Genomic DNA, 12,303 nt, shown 5'->3' with positions numbered 1-12,303 from the left:
GAGATATCTGTGATATTAGTGTATGGGGACAGCGGGCCCATCCGCTAGAGAAAGGTAAGCAGGATATATCTGTGATACTAGTGTATGGGGACAGCGGGCCAATCCGCAAGAGAAAGGTAAGCAGGAGATATCTGTGATACTAGTGTATGGGGACAGCGGTCCAATCCGCAAGAGAAAGGTGAGCTGGACATATCTGTGATACTAGTGTATGGGGACAACGGGCCAATCCGCAAGAGATGGGTAAGCAGGAGATATATGTGATACTAGTGTATGGGGACAGCAACCATTCCGCTAGAGGAAGGTAAGCAGGAGATATCTGTGATACTAGTGTATGGGGACAGTGGGCCAATCCGCTAGAGAAAGGTAAGCAGGAGATATCTGTGATACTAGTGTATGGGGACAGCGGGCCAATCCGCTAGAGAAAGGTAAGCAGGAGATATCTGTGATACTAGTGTATGGGGACAGCAGGCCCATCCGCTAGAGAAAGGTAAGCAGGATATATCTGTGATACTAGTGTATGGGGACAGCGGGACAATCCGCAAGAGAAAGGTAAGCAGGAGATATCTGTGATACTAGTGTATGGGGACAGCGGGCCATTCCGCTAGAGAAAGGTAAGCAGGAGATATCTGTGATACTAGTGTATGGGGACAGCGGGCCAATCCACTAGAGAAAGGTAAGCAGGAGATATCTGTGATACTAGTGTATGGGGACATCGGGCCAATCCGCTAGAGAAAGGTAAGCAGGAGATATCTTTTTTACTAGTGTATGGGGACAGCGGGCCAATCCGCTAGAGAAAGATAAGCAGGAGATATCTGTGATACTAGTGTATGGGGACAGCGGTCCAATCCGCTAGAGAAAGGTAAGCAGGAGATATCTGTGATACTAGTGTATGGGGACAGCGGGCCATTCTGGGAGAGAAAGGTAAGCAGAAGATATCTGTGATACTAGTGTATGGGGACAGCGGGCCATTCTGGGAGAGAAAGGTAAGCAGAAGATATCTGTGATATCGCCTGATAAATTGCCCGAAAACCTTAATTTCTACAATTGCAGGTGAAAATATAAATTTTCACCTGCTTTTGTAGAAATTTAGTGCTGATGAATTTGCCCTTATACACAAATGAGGTGACTCCATGCTCGGGACTGGTCTGGTATCTGAGCATTAGATGCCCATGCATTTACTATATAAAATCTATACAATAATACTGCTTATTGAATTAAATACTTATTCACGAAGTCAAAAAAAAAAACCACAACAAGATTTTTGATTTATTCAGTATCTACACTATCTGCAGAGGGGGATTGGAAAAGCTGGTAACTATGTACAGTATGTATCTATACTCAGTCTATACTGTTATTTCTCAATGATAAAGTTTCAAGTTACTATCAGGAGTCACGTGACAGACTGCCTCTCCGAGGGATCCCAGATTGTCACTCAGAAAAAAGGGGATTACACGTGACAAAATCTCTTTATTCTTCTTTTACTGTGCTACCCTGATAGCTATGGAAGCAATTTCCCTTTTAACACAGTTTTGGACTTGTGTGTGAACAAAATGAAACCTTGTAGCAGAGGCGCTGGGAACATACAGATACATAGTGCTCAGCACTCCCCCTTTCCCTCCAGCCCTGGCTGACTGGGAGAGCACAATAATGGTACAGTCCGTTACTATAGCGACGCATGTTGTTGCTGAGAGGTGTCTGTGATAAGCAGGTCTGTACTGTGCCTAGATACTGTTATACTATATAATTATACACTATTCAATAATCATCTGTTTCTTACTTCTGTTTAACTTCTTAAATATGTGCTTTATATGTCTCTATTTCATATATGCAATTTATGGTATAATTTAAGTGCATGCTATGTGCATCTCATGTATCTTGAATAATGAAAGACAGTCACATTATTATTATACTTTATTTGTTGCACAGCGCTGTACAAGGATTAAAATAATATAAAACACATAGGAAGTCAGGTGTACATACCAAGATACCTTATTCAGTGAAATAGATTTCATAAATCTGCATTTCGGACAAACTTCCAAATGTTTACATTTGCATGGAAAGTTCTGGGAATGGCATGTAGTCCGCGGCCGCCGGTCTAAATGCCGACGCTGATATCTCGACAAGGGAGTTAAGATAAGCGTTGAAATGCCGACGCCTATCTTAATCCCAACGCTGGAAACCAGACGGACGGATCCCCTAACGAGGATGCCCGTCCTCTTAGCCGCGGTGGGGGGGAGAGGGTTAGGGCAGTTAGCAGGGTTAGTGTTAGGTTTTTTTGGGGGGGAGATTAGGGTTAGGCACCCCTAGGGGGAAGGGTTAGGGTCAGGCACCACTGGGGGGGTTAGGTTTAGGCACTACGGGGGGGAGGGTTAGATTTAGGCACGAAGGAGGGGGACTTAGGTTCAGGAACTAACAGGGAGGGTTAGGGTTAGGCTACCAGAAGCGAGGGTAAGGGGGGGAGGGGGAGGGTAAGTATACTTACCCGACCCCTGTCGGGATACCAACCATCGGGATGTCGCTGTCGGTATTCTGACAGGAGGCATCCCGACAGCCGGCATATCATACCGATTCCCTGGGAATAGCTTCCTGTAGATTTCATTATATTATAGTAGTAACCACCTGCCCGGTACAATTAGTCTTATATATCAGTTAAAACTCTTATTAGGCCTGTTTCTAAATCATACATAATGTCTATGCTGCACGCAGTTGAGCATTTTGTTCTAATGCGTATGCATCTACATCGCACAGTGCATGCGTCTAGTCCCATTGATATTGAGCTGCATGATCTCAGAAGTGTGTTTTGGGCGTCCTGGGCAGTGACAGGGAGGTGGCTATGCAGATGCCCGGGGAGGGTCCGTATTATGGGCGTGTTATGAGAGTGTCGCTGATAGTGGTTTGCGAACTTAGACGCATAATCGCTCACATTGGAGGCCGTACTCTTGACGGAGAATCTGCACCTGGCTTGGGGCTGGTGCAAGGTACTACGGGGCGACCGATGGTGGCCTCTACGGACGCACCAAGCGGTATTTGAGCATATGAAGACACTCGAAGTGGGCGCCTCAGTCCTTGCGCATTCTGACGCACGGCTGTACACCCGGGAGGGGCTTGTAGCGTCATTACCATAAAGTCGCAGAAGCTATATCAGCAAAAGGCGCAGACACGGGAGCTGCAGCTTCCAACTCAGGATTAGGGCAACTACTTCTTCCAATATTATGGGCTTTATATCATTATTGTAACTTACCATCTAAAGGGCAAATAATGAGATAATGACTATGGACGGGATGCATTTTGCATACGATGCATCCCGCTACTCACAGCAAGCATAACAGCGTTTATTAATGGCGCCCAAGATAAACACAATAGTGTTGACACATTGCTAATCTGTATTGGATGTCACATATGCAGCCTGATTCTAAGTCGGAAGGATCGCTGGGCACAGATGCCAACGACGGGTTTCTGCATACAGTACACACACAGATGCGACTTTACACGTATTCCTATTCTGAGTCGTATGGGACTTGGCCCGATCTGTCTTTTACGTGATATCGGGCATTTCAGGGTGGGAACTAAGTGGCTACAACGCAAGCTGACGGAACCGCCCTGTCTTGTGATAGTGTCAGGCAGCGTATCTAATGCTCCACTGCGATTGGGAGTCGTGCACATGGGGAACGGAAGGCTGTTTTTGACAGATCTCTTGCAATTAGTATGGGGCTGGTGCATGTGCCGATACTCATGATGATGTGGGAGACACAGGTTTCCACTTGCATTAGTATGGGGCTGGTGCACGTGCCGATACTCATGATGATGTGGGAGACACCGGTTTCTGCTTACATTAGTATGGGGCTGGTGCACGTGCCGATACTCACGATGATGTGGGAGACTCAGGTTTCTGCTTGCATTAACCCTATGTAAACTCGCATTAGCCTAAGGTAATAAATCAAGCTTCCGTGGTTGCCTACAGCCACGATGCGTGTGACTCAAAATCAGCCCCATGGTGTATATGTATTATCATTATGATTGGTGCACTAATGTCTGTATGTGTGTCTGCAGCCATGTATAAGTTGGATCTGCCTATAGATCTGAAAGAAGCTGCTGCGATTGAAAGGAGAAGAAACAAAGAGCAACAAAGACAAAGCCGAATATTCAATGCCAAATATCGGACAATAGGGGTACGTCTGTATTTTATAGCCAATCACGGATTCCTTCTCTATTAGATGACCGTGTATGTCAGTGAATGGAATTGTGTTCTTCCTGTAGGTGGATGTGGCCACCCTGGGGAGACAGGTAGAAGAAAAAAAGACACTGGAAAGGACTGAGAAGGCTCGGGATGAGGCGTTTGGTAAATATTTTTAGGCTAAAATAACACTTTTTATCCTAATTTACAGGAGTGCAGAGAAACCCCCTTTACTGAGCATCTACAGGAATACATCCAGCATGTCAATCAGTTTCCTCTAAGCTGAACAATCTGGAAATTAAAGCCTTAAAAGCTTAATATAATGCAGCAGTTTCCAACTACAGACCTCAAGCCCCCTTAATAGTCCAGGCTTTAAGGATATCAATTGTTGAGCCCATATGGTTGAATCAAAATTGCAGAGGCTCTAATTTAGTCATTTAAAGCATGGATATAAGTAAAACCTGTAATGCTTTATTTATAGAGGGGAAGGGGCTTGAGGACTGGAGTTGAGCAACGCTGCTATAATGAGGACTCCACCCTGAAGGGCTGCATTGGGAACCTGCTGTTCAGTGCAACCCTGCACAATAGATTTATCCTAAGAAGTCTCTCATTTCTACATTGCTCAGCTTAGTGGGAAGGGGAAAACTCATGTTGTTATAAGGAGACTTAACGACATTCTTGAAATAATTTGTGTTAAATAACTAATTATGTTCAGCATGCTGTCTCTTCTATCCTTTAAGCTGGGTTCACACCAAAACAACGGTGCAACCCAGCGATGTGACGAGCGATGTAACATGCGACGGTGCAATGCATCTGCTGCGTGTAACAGCACCGTGTCGTTCATTGCATCATCCCATCTGCTGTGCAGAACAGCAGATGGAACGATGCGATGAACGACCATCGGGAACGACGGATCGGCCGTACACACTATACGATGTGTTTCAAACTGAGTTGGAATGATATATCGTACGATACATCGTATAGTTTGTACTCAGCTTTGGAGAAAGCAAACATTGGTTAGGTTGGTGGCACTTCTCTATCTTGCATCAGTGCAGACAGAGCTTGGGCGATTGGTAACATACCTCCAAGGCAGGGCCAGATTGGCCATCTGGCACTTCTGGCATTTGCCAGAAGGGCTGATGGTCTCAGGACCGGTTCGAGGAGGGCGGAAATACCCCCGTCCTCCACCCAACGCCGCCGGATACAGGGCATTAACTCAGGAGGAGTGAAGGGGTGGCGGCAGTGGGCCGGCAAGAGATAGGGAAGGCGTGCCGCGATGGCCAGGCCCCCGTGACTCGTGGCACAGCCCCCTTGAAACTTAACGACACCCTCTTGGCGAGCGTGCGCACCAGGCGGACTGCCAGAGCTGATGTACAGCTCCAGTCCGTCCCTGCTCCAAGATAATAGAAAATGTTGTGTACAGACTACATATTTCCAGATTTATACATAGGGACGGGGCAGTGATGTCACAGTAACAGGGTTGGTGCTAGTGTACCCAGCACTCTAGTCAGCACTTCACCCTGCACCCTCTCACCCCATCGCCCAGTGGGTGTGACCATGATATGGAAAGGGCATGTCTATGATTCTCAGGCAGCCATGGCCAACTCCAACCCTATTCCTAGGACGCGGCATGGAATGAAGAAAATTATTCCCTTTAGCTGAAGTGCATGCAGCTGGCAGAATGAATGACATAATGGGGGAGATTTACAGACCACTGGGTGGTTAAAATCTCTGCATACTTTATATACAATACAGTATATGTTAATATATACATGTTGTCAACTTGAGGGAGCAATGAATTATCATCAAAATAAATAGAAACATAATACGAAGTCAGCACTATATTATTATTTTAGTTATTTTGCTACTTAATATTAATTGCAATATTTATTCAAAAACATAATTGACCTATTTTCTAAACAGCTGTGAACTTTTAAAAAAAAAATGTTCTAATAAGTCGTCTAGTAATTACTTTAGTCATCGTAGTATTGACCTACAGCCTATTTCTCACGCTGTAACCTTATTATCGCCCTACAGATGCGGACAGGCAACAGTACGATAAAGTTGCTCTGATGCTGGAGCAAAGAGAGCAGCAGTTGGCCCGAGACCTAACCCGGGCCGTGCAGAGCTTCAGCGATCAACATCAGCAGCCCGAGGGCCGCAGGGAATTTGACCTGTATGACCCGGATGCTCTAAAGAAGGACAGGCCTGCTAGGGTCAGTGACGATGACCCCAGATGCGGCCCTGCCAGCTTACAGAAGTTCGCTGGAGAAGACCTGAGTGACAAGGAACGGAAGAAGTTACAGACAGAGTTGACCAAAAGGTGGCTGACGGAGCAGAAGGATGAGAGGAAGAGGAGCGAAGCACAGAGAGAATATGCTGGTCAGACGCAGATTAATGTGTAATAATAAATACAAGGCAGGGAGTATATTATTCTGAGGTATAATAATACTCGGTAACTACCAAACTTTATGGTATCAGAGCAGACAGTGCTAGGGATAACTACAAGGATGAATGTAATGTTGAAAATGCCATACAGTGCTGTATAAGTAATATTTCAGGCTACAATGCTGATAATCTAAGTCCCAAAACTAGTCCATCTACGTATCAAGCAATGAAAAGAGTGGGGAAGGGGACCAGTGAAGAATAGGGATGTCCATCGACCATGGATGATTCAAAATCAGCGATGGTTTAAGGCTGATGTTGATTATTTTTACCATTGATGATAAGAACAAGTGGGAGCCGATGTTTTTTTTTTTCTTTCCCTTGACGGGACGGATCTTAGCCCCGCCGCCGCTAAGCCCCGTCCGTTTTTTGATTGGCCCGCCATTTTCCCCCGCAGCGGTGGCCATCGAGGGGTGCAAACCGTCGATGATTTACCATAGATGGTTTGTGTGCCATCGATGGTAACCACCAATGGACTCATCGATGGACACCCCACCGATGGCCATCCCTAGTGGAGAAGTTGCCCATAGCAACCAATCAGCTCCTTCCTATCATTTTAAAGAATGCACTTGATAAATGCTACCTCAAAGCTGATTGGTTGCTATGGGCAACTTCTCCGCTGGTCCATGTCTCCACTCATTTCATTGCTTGATACACCTACCCCATAGTTACTAGGAGTTACTTATCCTAATGAAAAGGGCACAAGAGTTACAGTGTAGCAATATAATGGAAACCATTACTAAAAATACAGTGGGCCCAATTCTAAGTCGTATGCCGAGCTCCCGCAACTGCAGCGGTCTGCGGCATCCAGATAAACAACCTTATGCTAATGCCAGTATCCGTATAGCTTCACACATACGGTCACACCGCCCACCGCTTTTTCCACCTGCAGTGGCAGTTGTCGCCATTAGTAACACCATGCCGGATGCAAAAAATTAGTCAGAAACGGATGTCCCTTCGACATACGCACACCTCACACTAACACACCTCCCGGCGCTATTCAACTACCGGTGAATTGAATTGCCCCCAATGAGGGCTTAAATTACAAAAACAATCAGGTACTTTTTTCAGTATACAATTATTGTAATCATGTTTTTATGTCAGAAAAATAAGTAAAATAGGCTAAATTGGTGGTTCTCAACCTCAAGCCTCAAGTAACCCTAACAGGTCATGTTTTCAGGATGTCTGTCTGTGGAAGCAGGTGGGATAGTGACTGACCCAGCAAAATAGATGAACTCACCTGGGCATGAATAAAGAAATTCATAAACATGACTTGTTGGTTGTTCTTGATGACTGGAGTTGAGAACCACGGGGTTAAATAATTTACAAAAACATATAATTGTCAGGTAATTTCAGATAAACTTTTTTGGAGAGGCCGAGACCATCACGAGAATATTTTTAGAAGAGCAACTGGGGTTGACGAACTGATAAGCTGAATAGAACTGGTTTGTTTTCTCTGTATGCCCATCATTTATTTCCGTATAATAACCTTTTTCTCTCCACCTCTCCATTTAAACAGATAATTTATATGACAAGAAGAGGGTGGAGCTGGATGAGAGAGCCCAGCACCTAAGCAGGATGGAAGAGGAGTGCAGGAAGGCAGTAATGATGGCCACCAATAATTTTAACCAAGCCTTGGTAAGTATCTCAGAGCATTCTAGCTGTACCGTGACATCACAGCTGTTTCTCGCATAGCCCTCACCTTGGTTTCACTCTTGGTCTAGGCCATGGAGGCATCTGAGCGCAGGAGGCTGGAGAAGCAGCAGGAGGAAGATAATAACTATGCAGAGATCTACAACCACCTGACAGGGGACATCCTGACAGAAAACCCGGAGGTGGCGATCAGTTCCTTTGGGGAACACCGGGTGGTGCCAGATCGGTGGAAAGGCATGAGCCCAGAGCAGCTCAAAGCCATCTTAGAAACTCAGGAGGAGCAATGCCAAGAAAAACAGGTAACGCAAACAAAATACTCTGCTGTTATGTTTCCAATAGAGCATTATTTTTCTAGACGTTTATTTTTCATTCATTTACTGAGTTCCTAGGACATGTATAATCACCAGTCCCTTATACATCTGATTACCTTCTGCTTTGCACCTTGCTAATGGCAGACGTCTGCTAGTCACCTTGGAATTCTCCTTTTTACGTCCCTGAATTTACCTCACTTGTAGGTTCCAAAAATGTGGCTCTGCGATCCACCTGACCCGATAAATACATATGCACTATACACTATAAAATCCTAAGAGGTGACCTTCATTATTATAAGATCTACCACGAAGTATGCTAAACTAAACATTCACTTAGTTTGCATCAGGTTCTGTCATATCACTCTGGTTGTAAAAGCCTCATACACATAAAATATGCATTTGATTGTAAGAATGACAAAAACCTGGCAAAGGTAATGTGTCATAAATCTATTCAAATGTATAAGTTAAGGTACAGCGCAGGGGTCCTAGTGCTAATGGGCCCGAAATTCTTTCTGTACTATGATGATCTCTCATATATGATACCACTAAATGCTGTTTTGTTTTATACACTACTCTGTGGGGGTTGGGTACGGGATGCCGGCTTTCAGGATCCCGGCGGTCAGAATCCCGAGCTGGCATCCTGACAGGGTTAGTATGCCGACACCTTTCAGCAGGGACAGACTGGGGTACAAAGGGGGGGTAGCCTGGTGGTAAAGAGGGTGTGGCCTTGCATCACCGAGGCATGACCTTACCTCTAGGGGGTGTGCAGTGAGTGACGGGGCCTGGCCTCGTGGCACGCCCCCATCTTTCACTATCTCGGCCGAGCAGAGTGCCGAAAGCGGAGCTGCTCGGCCAGGGTTTGATGCCTGACCGGCCCGTCTGGCCATCGGCCCTTCTGGCATTTGCCAGAAGTGCCAGATAGGCCGTCCAGCCCTGCCTTTCAGTGAGTATCTTACCCCTAAATCTAACTCTTCCTCCCCACAGCCTAAACCTACCCCCCCCTGCAGCCTAATCCTCCCTCCCCCGCAACCTAACCCCCCCCCCCCACCGCAGCCTATGCCTAACCCTCCCCCTAGTGCCTAATACTTTACCGTTGGCATGCCAGTGGTCAGTATGCTGGTACCAGAATTCTGACTGGTGTCGAGATTCGGGCGCTGGCTTTCTGAGCGCTGGCATCCCGACAGCCGGGATATAAACTACATCTCCTCTGTGGCACCATGTCAGAGATGAAGGGTGCACTACAACTTAACCCAATGTGTTATTACCTCATGATCACACATTGTTTTTTCAGAGGCTGAAGGAAGAGGAGAAGCAGCGGAACGCTGAGTGGGACAGGCAGAGACTCCTGGCCGGACGTGCGGCAATGACGCTGGAGCAGCAAGAGGATGAGTTTAGCAGGGAGATAAGGAAGAGAATGGATCAGTATAACCAGCAGATGAGCAGAGAGCAGAAGGCACAGTGAGTAGCTGGCACCAGTCCCATTTGCGTTGTACCAGTAATCAGGCTCAATAGAATATATATTTATATTGCATTAAACTACTCAAACCACTAGTCAAGACTTTGGGCTGATTCTGAGTTGGACGCAGCAACAATATCGGATTCAGTGGAGCGATGTTTTTTTCCGCACATTCGTCCGAGTTGCTCCGCGCATGTATCTCGATTTTGTACGTATAGAGTCGCAGAACAAATGTAGATGCATGCTAGCAGAAATGTAAGGGGCGTACCAGGACGGTGACTGGGAGGTAATGGGGGAGTGGTTAAAAAGACGCACGGAGATACCTTTTATGTGAGTGTGGCTGGTGTGTCGCTGATATAGGAGACCATATTTAGATATATGATAGGCACAGCAGCTTATATAGGAGGCCATAAACAGACAGAGATACTGCACCTACAATAGGGCTGGTACAAGTTTATATTGTGCGACCATTGGCATCTAGAGACATACCAGAAGGTAATGCAGGGTCTATAGATGCTGCAAGTGGGCGTCTCAGTACTTGCACATACAGACACACGGGTGTACACCAGGGAAGGGCTTTGGAGTGGCATAAAGTTGTAGACCTGACCGTGGCACAAAACGTATAGACGGCCTTTCCCGCATTCCACTCAGAATCAGGCCCCTTATGTGCTGTTAGGGGACAGCCTGCAATATAATGTTCTGCATGCTAAGACCTTACTACAAAGCATTTTATTCAAGCAGTAATATAGAACTCAGAATGTAGCATATAATCTCAAACCTCCATACTAGTATACTGGTGCTACTTCTGTTTGTTCAATATTCAGGTCTCATTGCTTACTGTCACTGGGGCCTCTTGTCGGTCTCCCAATGTCCCTGAAGAGGGAGGGATCCGACACACACATTATTCAATTGGGTTGGGTATGGGATACCGGTGTTTGGGATCCCAGCAATCAGAATCCCCATTTCGGCATCCCGACAGGGTTAGGATACCGACACCTATCGGTAGGTATCCTAACACTACCCCTAACCCTACCTCCCCACAGCCTAAACCTAACCCTCCCCATATCCCCCACCCGCAGCCTATCCCTAACTCTCCCCCTATTGTCTAACCCAGTGGTGTCAAACTCGGGCCCTACAGCTGCTGTGGGATTACATATCCCAGCATGCCCTGCCACAGTTTTAGCATGCCCTAATAGCAAAACTGTGGCAGGGCATGCTGGGATGTGTAGTTCCACTGCAGCTGAAGGGCCCAAGTTTGACACCACTGGTCTAACCCCTAACCCCAATACTTACTTTCAGCATGCTGGTTGTCGGGATGCTGGCGCCGATGTCAGTATTTCAGCGCCGGCATTATGATCGCTGGGATTTACACTACATCCCTATTCAATCAGGGGCTGAACATAATTTCTAGCTGTGCATTGGATCCTCCAACACTTAGATGAATACAAACCCTGAGATTAAACATAGACTTAGCCGGATTTATTCACAGATATGTTCAGACAGATTGGCTCCTATGTCTTTATGGTGGAGGTGTCTAATTTTGACATAATTAAAAAAAAAAACCAAGGGACTGTAAATGTTGCATAGGCAGTACAGTACGCACTGCGCAGGCTCCGGAAACAAACGATGTAGACCCATACGCACTTCAATCGCATCAGCACTTACAACAGAGGAGTCGGAACTGGGCTGTAATGGGGCGTAACCATATAGTCAAATTCCACTGCGGGCGTGTTGTCGAAACTGCGCGCTAATCAGAGTTGGACATAAGCGTAAATGCAGATGTATCATTTGCGTCAAGTATCGCTGCTGCAAGTCTGCACTGATGATGACAACCAATAGTAAATATACGCATTTATTTCCGTGCGCACAATGTGGGATTAACTACGGCCTATTTGCGTTCAACTCCATATCAGGCCAAATATGGCTAAATGAGAAACTACAGTTTTGGAAGACATAAGAAAAGCTTGATGTCTTCGTGCATATCTGTCAACATTGTATATAATAATAATAATAATAATTATATATAATGTCCATTTTTGTGTTTTCTAGCCTGGAGTATCTGGATAAAGTAGTCTACACCAACAACCCAACTGCACATTTCCACACTCAATTCAACACCACCAGCCGCTGAATGACGTCATCCCAGAAGGAGTTAGCAGTGATCTGGCAACCAATAAAGGTGGTCCAATCTGTGACTCGCAGGTCCTCTCTATGGCTGGTCATGTTTGCATACAAATAAGAATAAATGATAATAACAAACTTAA

At 45.9% G+C, this 12,303-nt stretch overlaps 1 protein-coding gene across 1 annotated transcript; it reads left to right on the top strand.

Annotated features, from left to right (window-relative positions):
- Positions 1 to 1,672: 1,672 nt before the first annotated feature.
- On the top strand, positions 1,673 to 12,303 carry LOC148481459 (RIB43A-like with coiled-coils protein 2). Its single transcript, XM_088453500.1, has 8 exons — positions 1,673 to 1,708; positions 4,051 to 4,169; positions 4,258 to 4,339; positions 6,212 to 6,556; positions 8,139 to 8,257; positions 8,344 to 8,571; positions 9,875 to 10,041; positions 12,089 to 12,303. Exons 2-8 carry the CDS (start codon positions 4,053 to 4,055, stop codon positions 12,168 to 12,170), a joined length of 1,140 nt encoding a protein of 379 aa, XP_088309626.1. The 5' UTR covers positions 1,673 to 1,708; positions 4,051 to 4,052; the 3' UTR covers positions 12,171 to 12,303.

The sequence above is a fragment of the Taudactylus pleione genome, unplaced genomic scaffold (assembly GCF_031769625.1).
Source record: "Taudactylus pleione unplaced genomic scaffold, aTauple2 ptg000579l, whole genome shotgun sequence".
Taxonomy (NCBI): Eukaryota; Metazoa; Chordata; class Amphibia; order Anura; family Myobatrachidae; genus Taudactylus; species Taudactylus pleione.
Note: the sequence above shows the minus strand (reverse complement) of the source record. Positions and strands in the feature narration are given on the sequence as shown.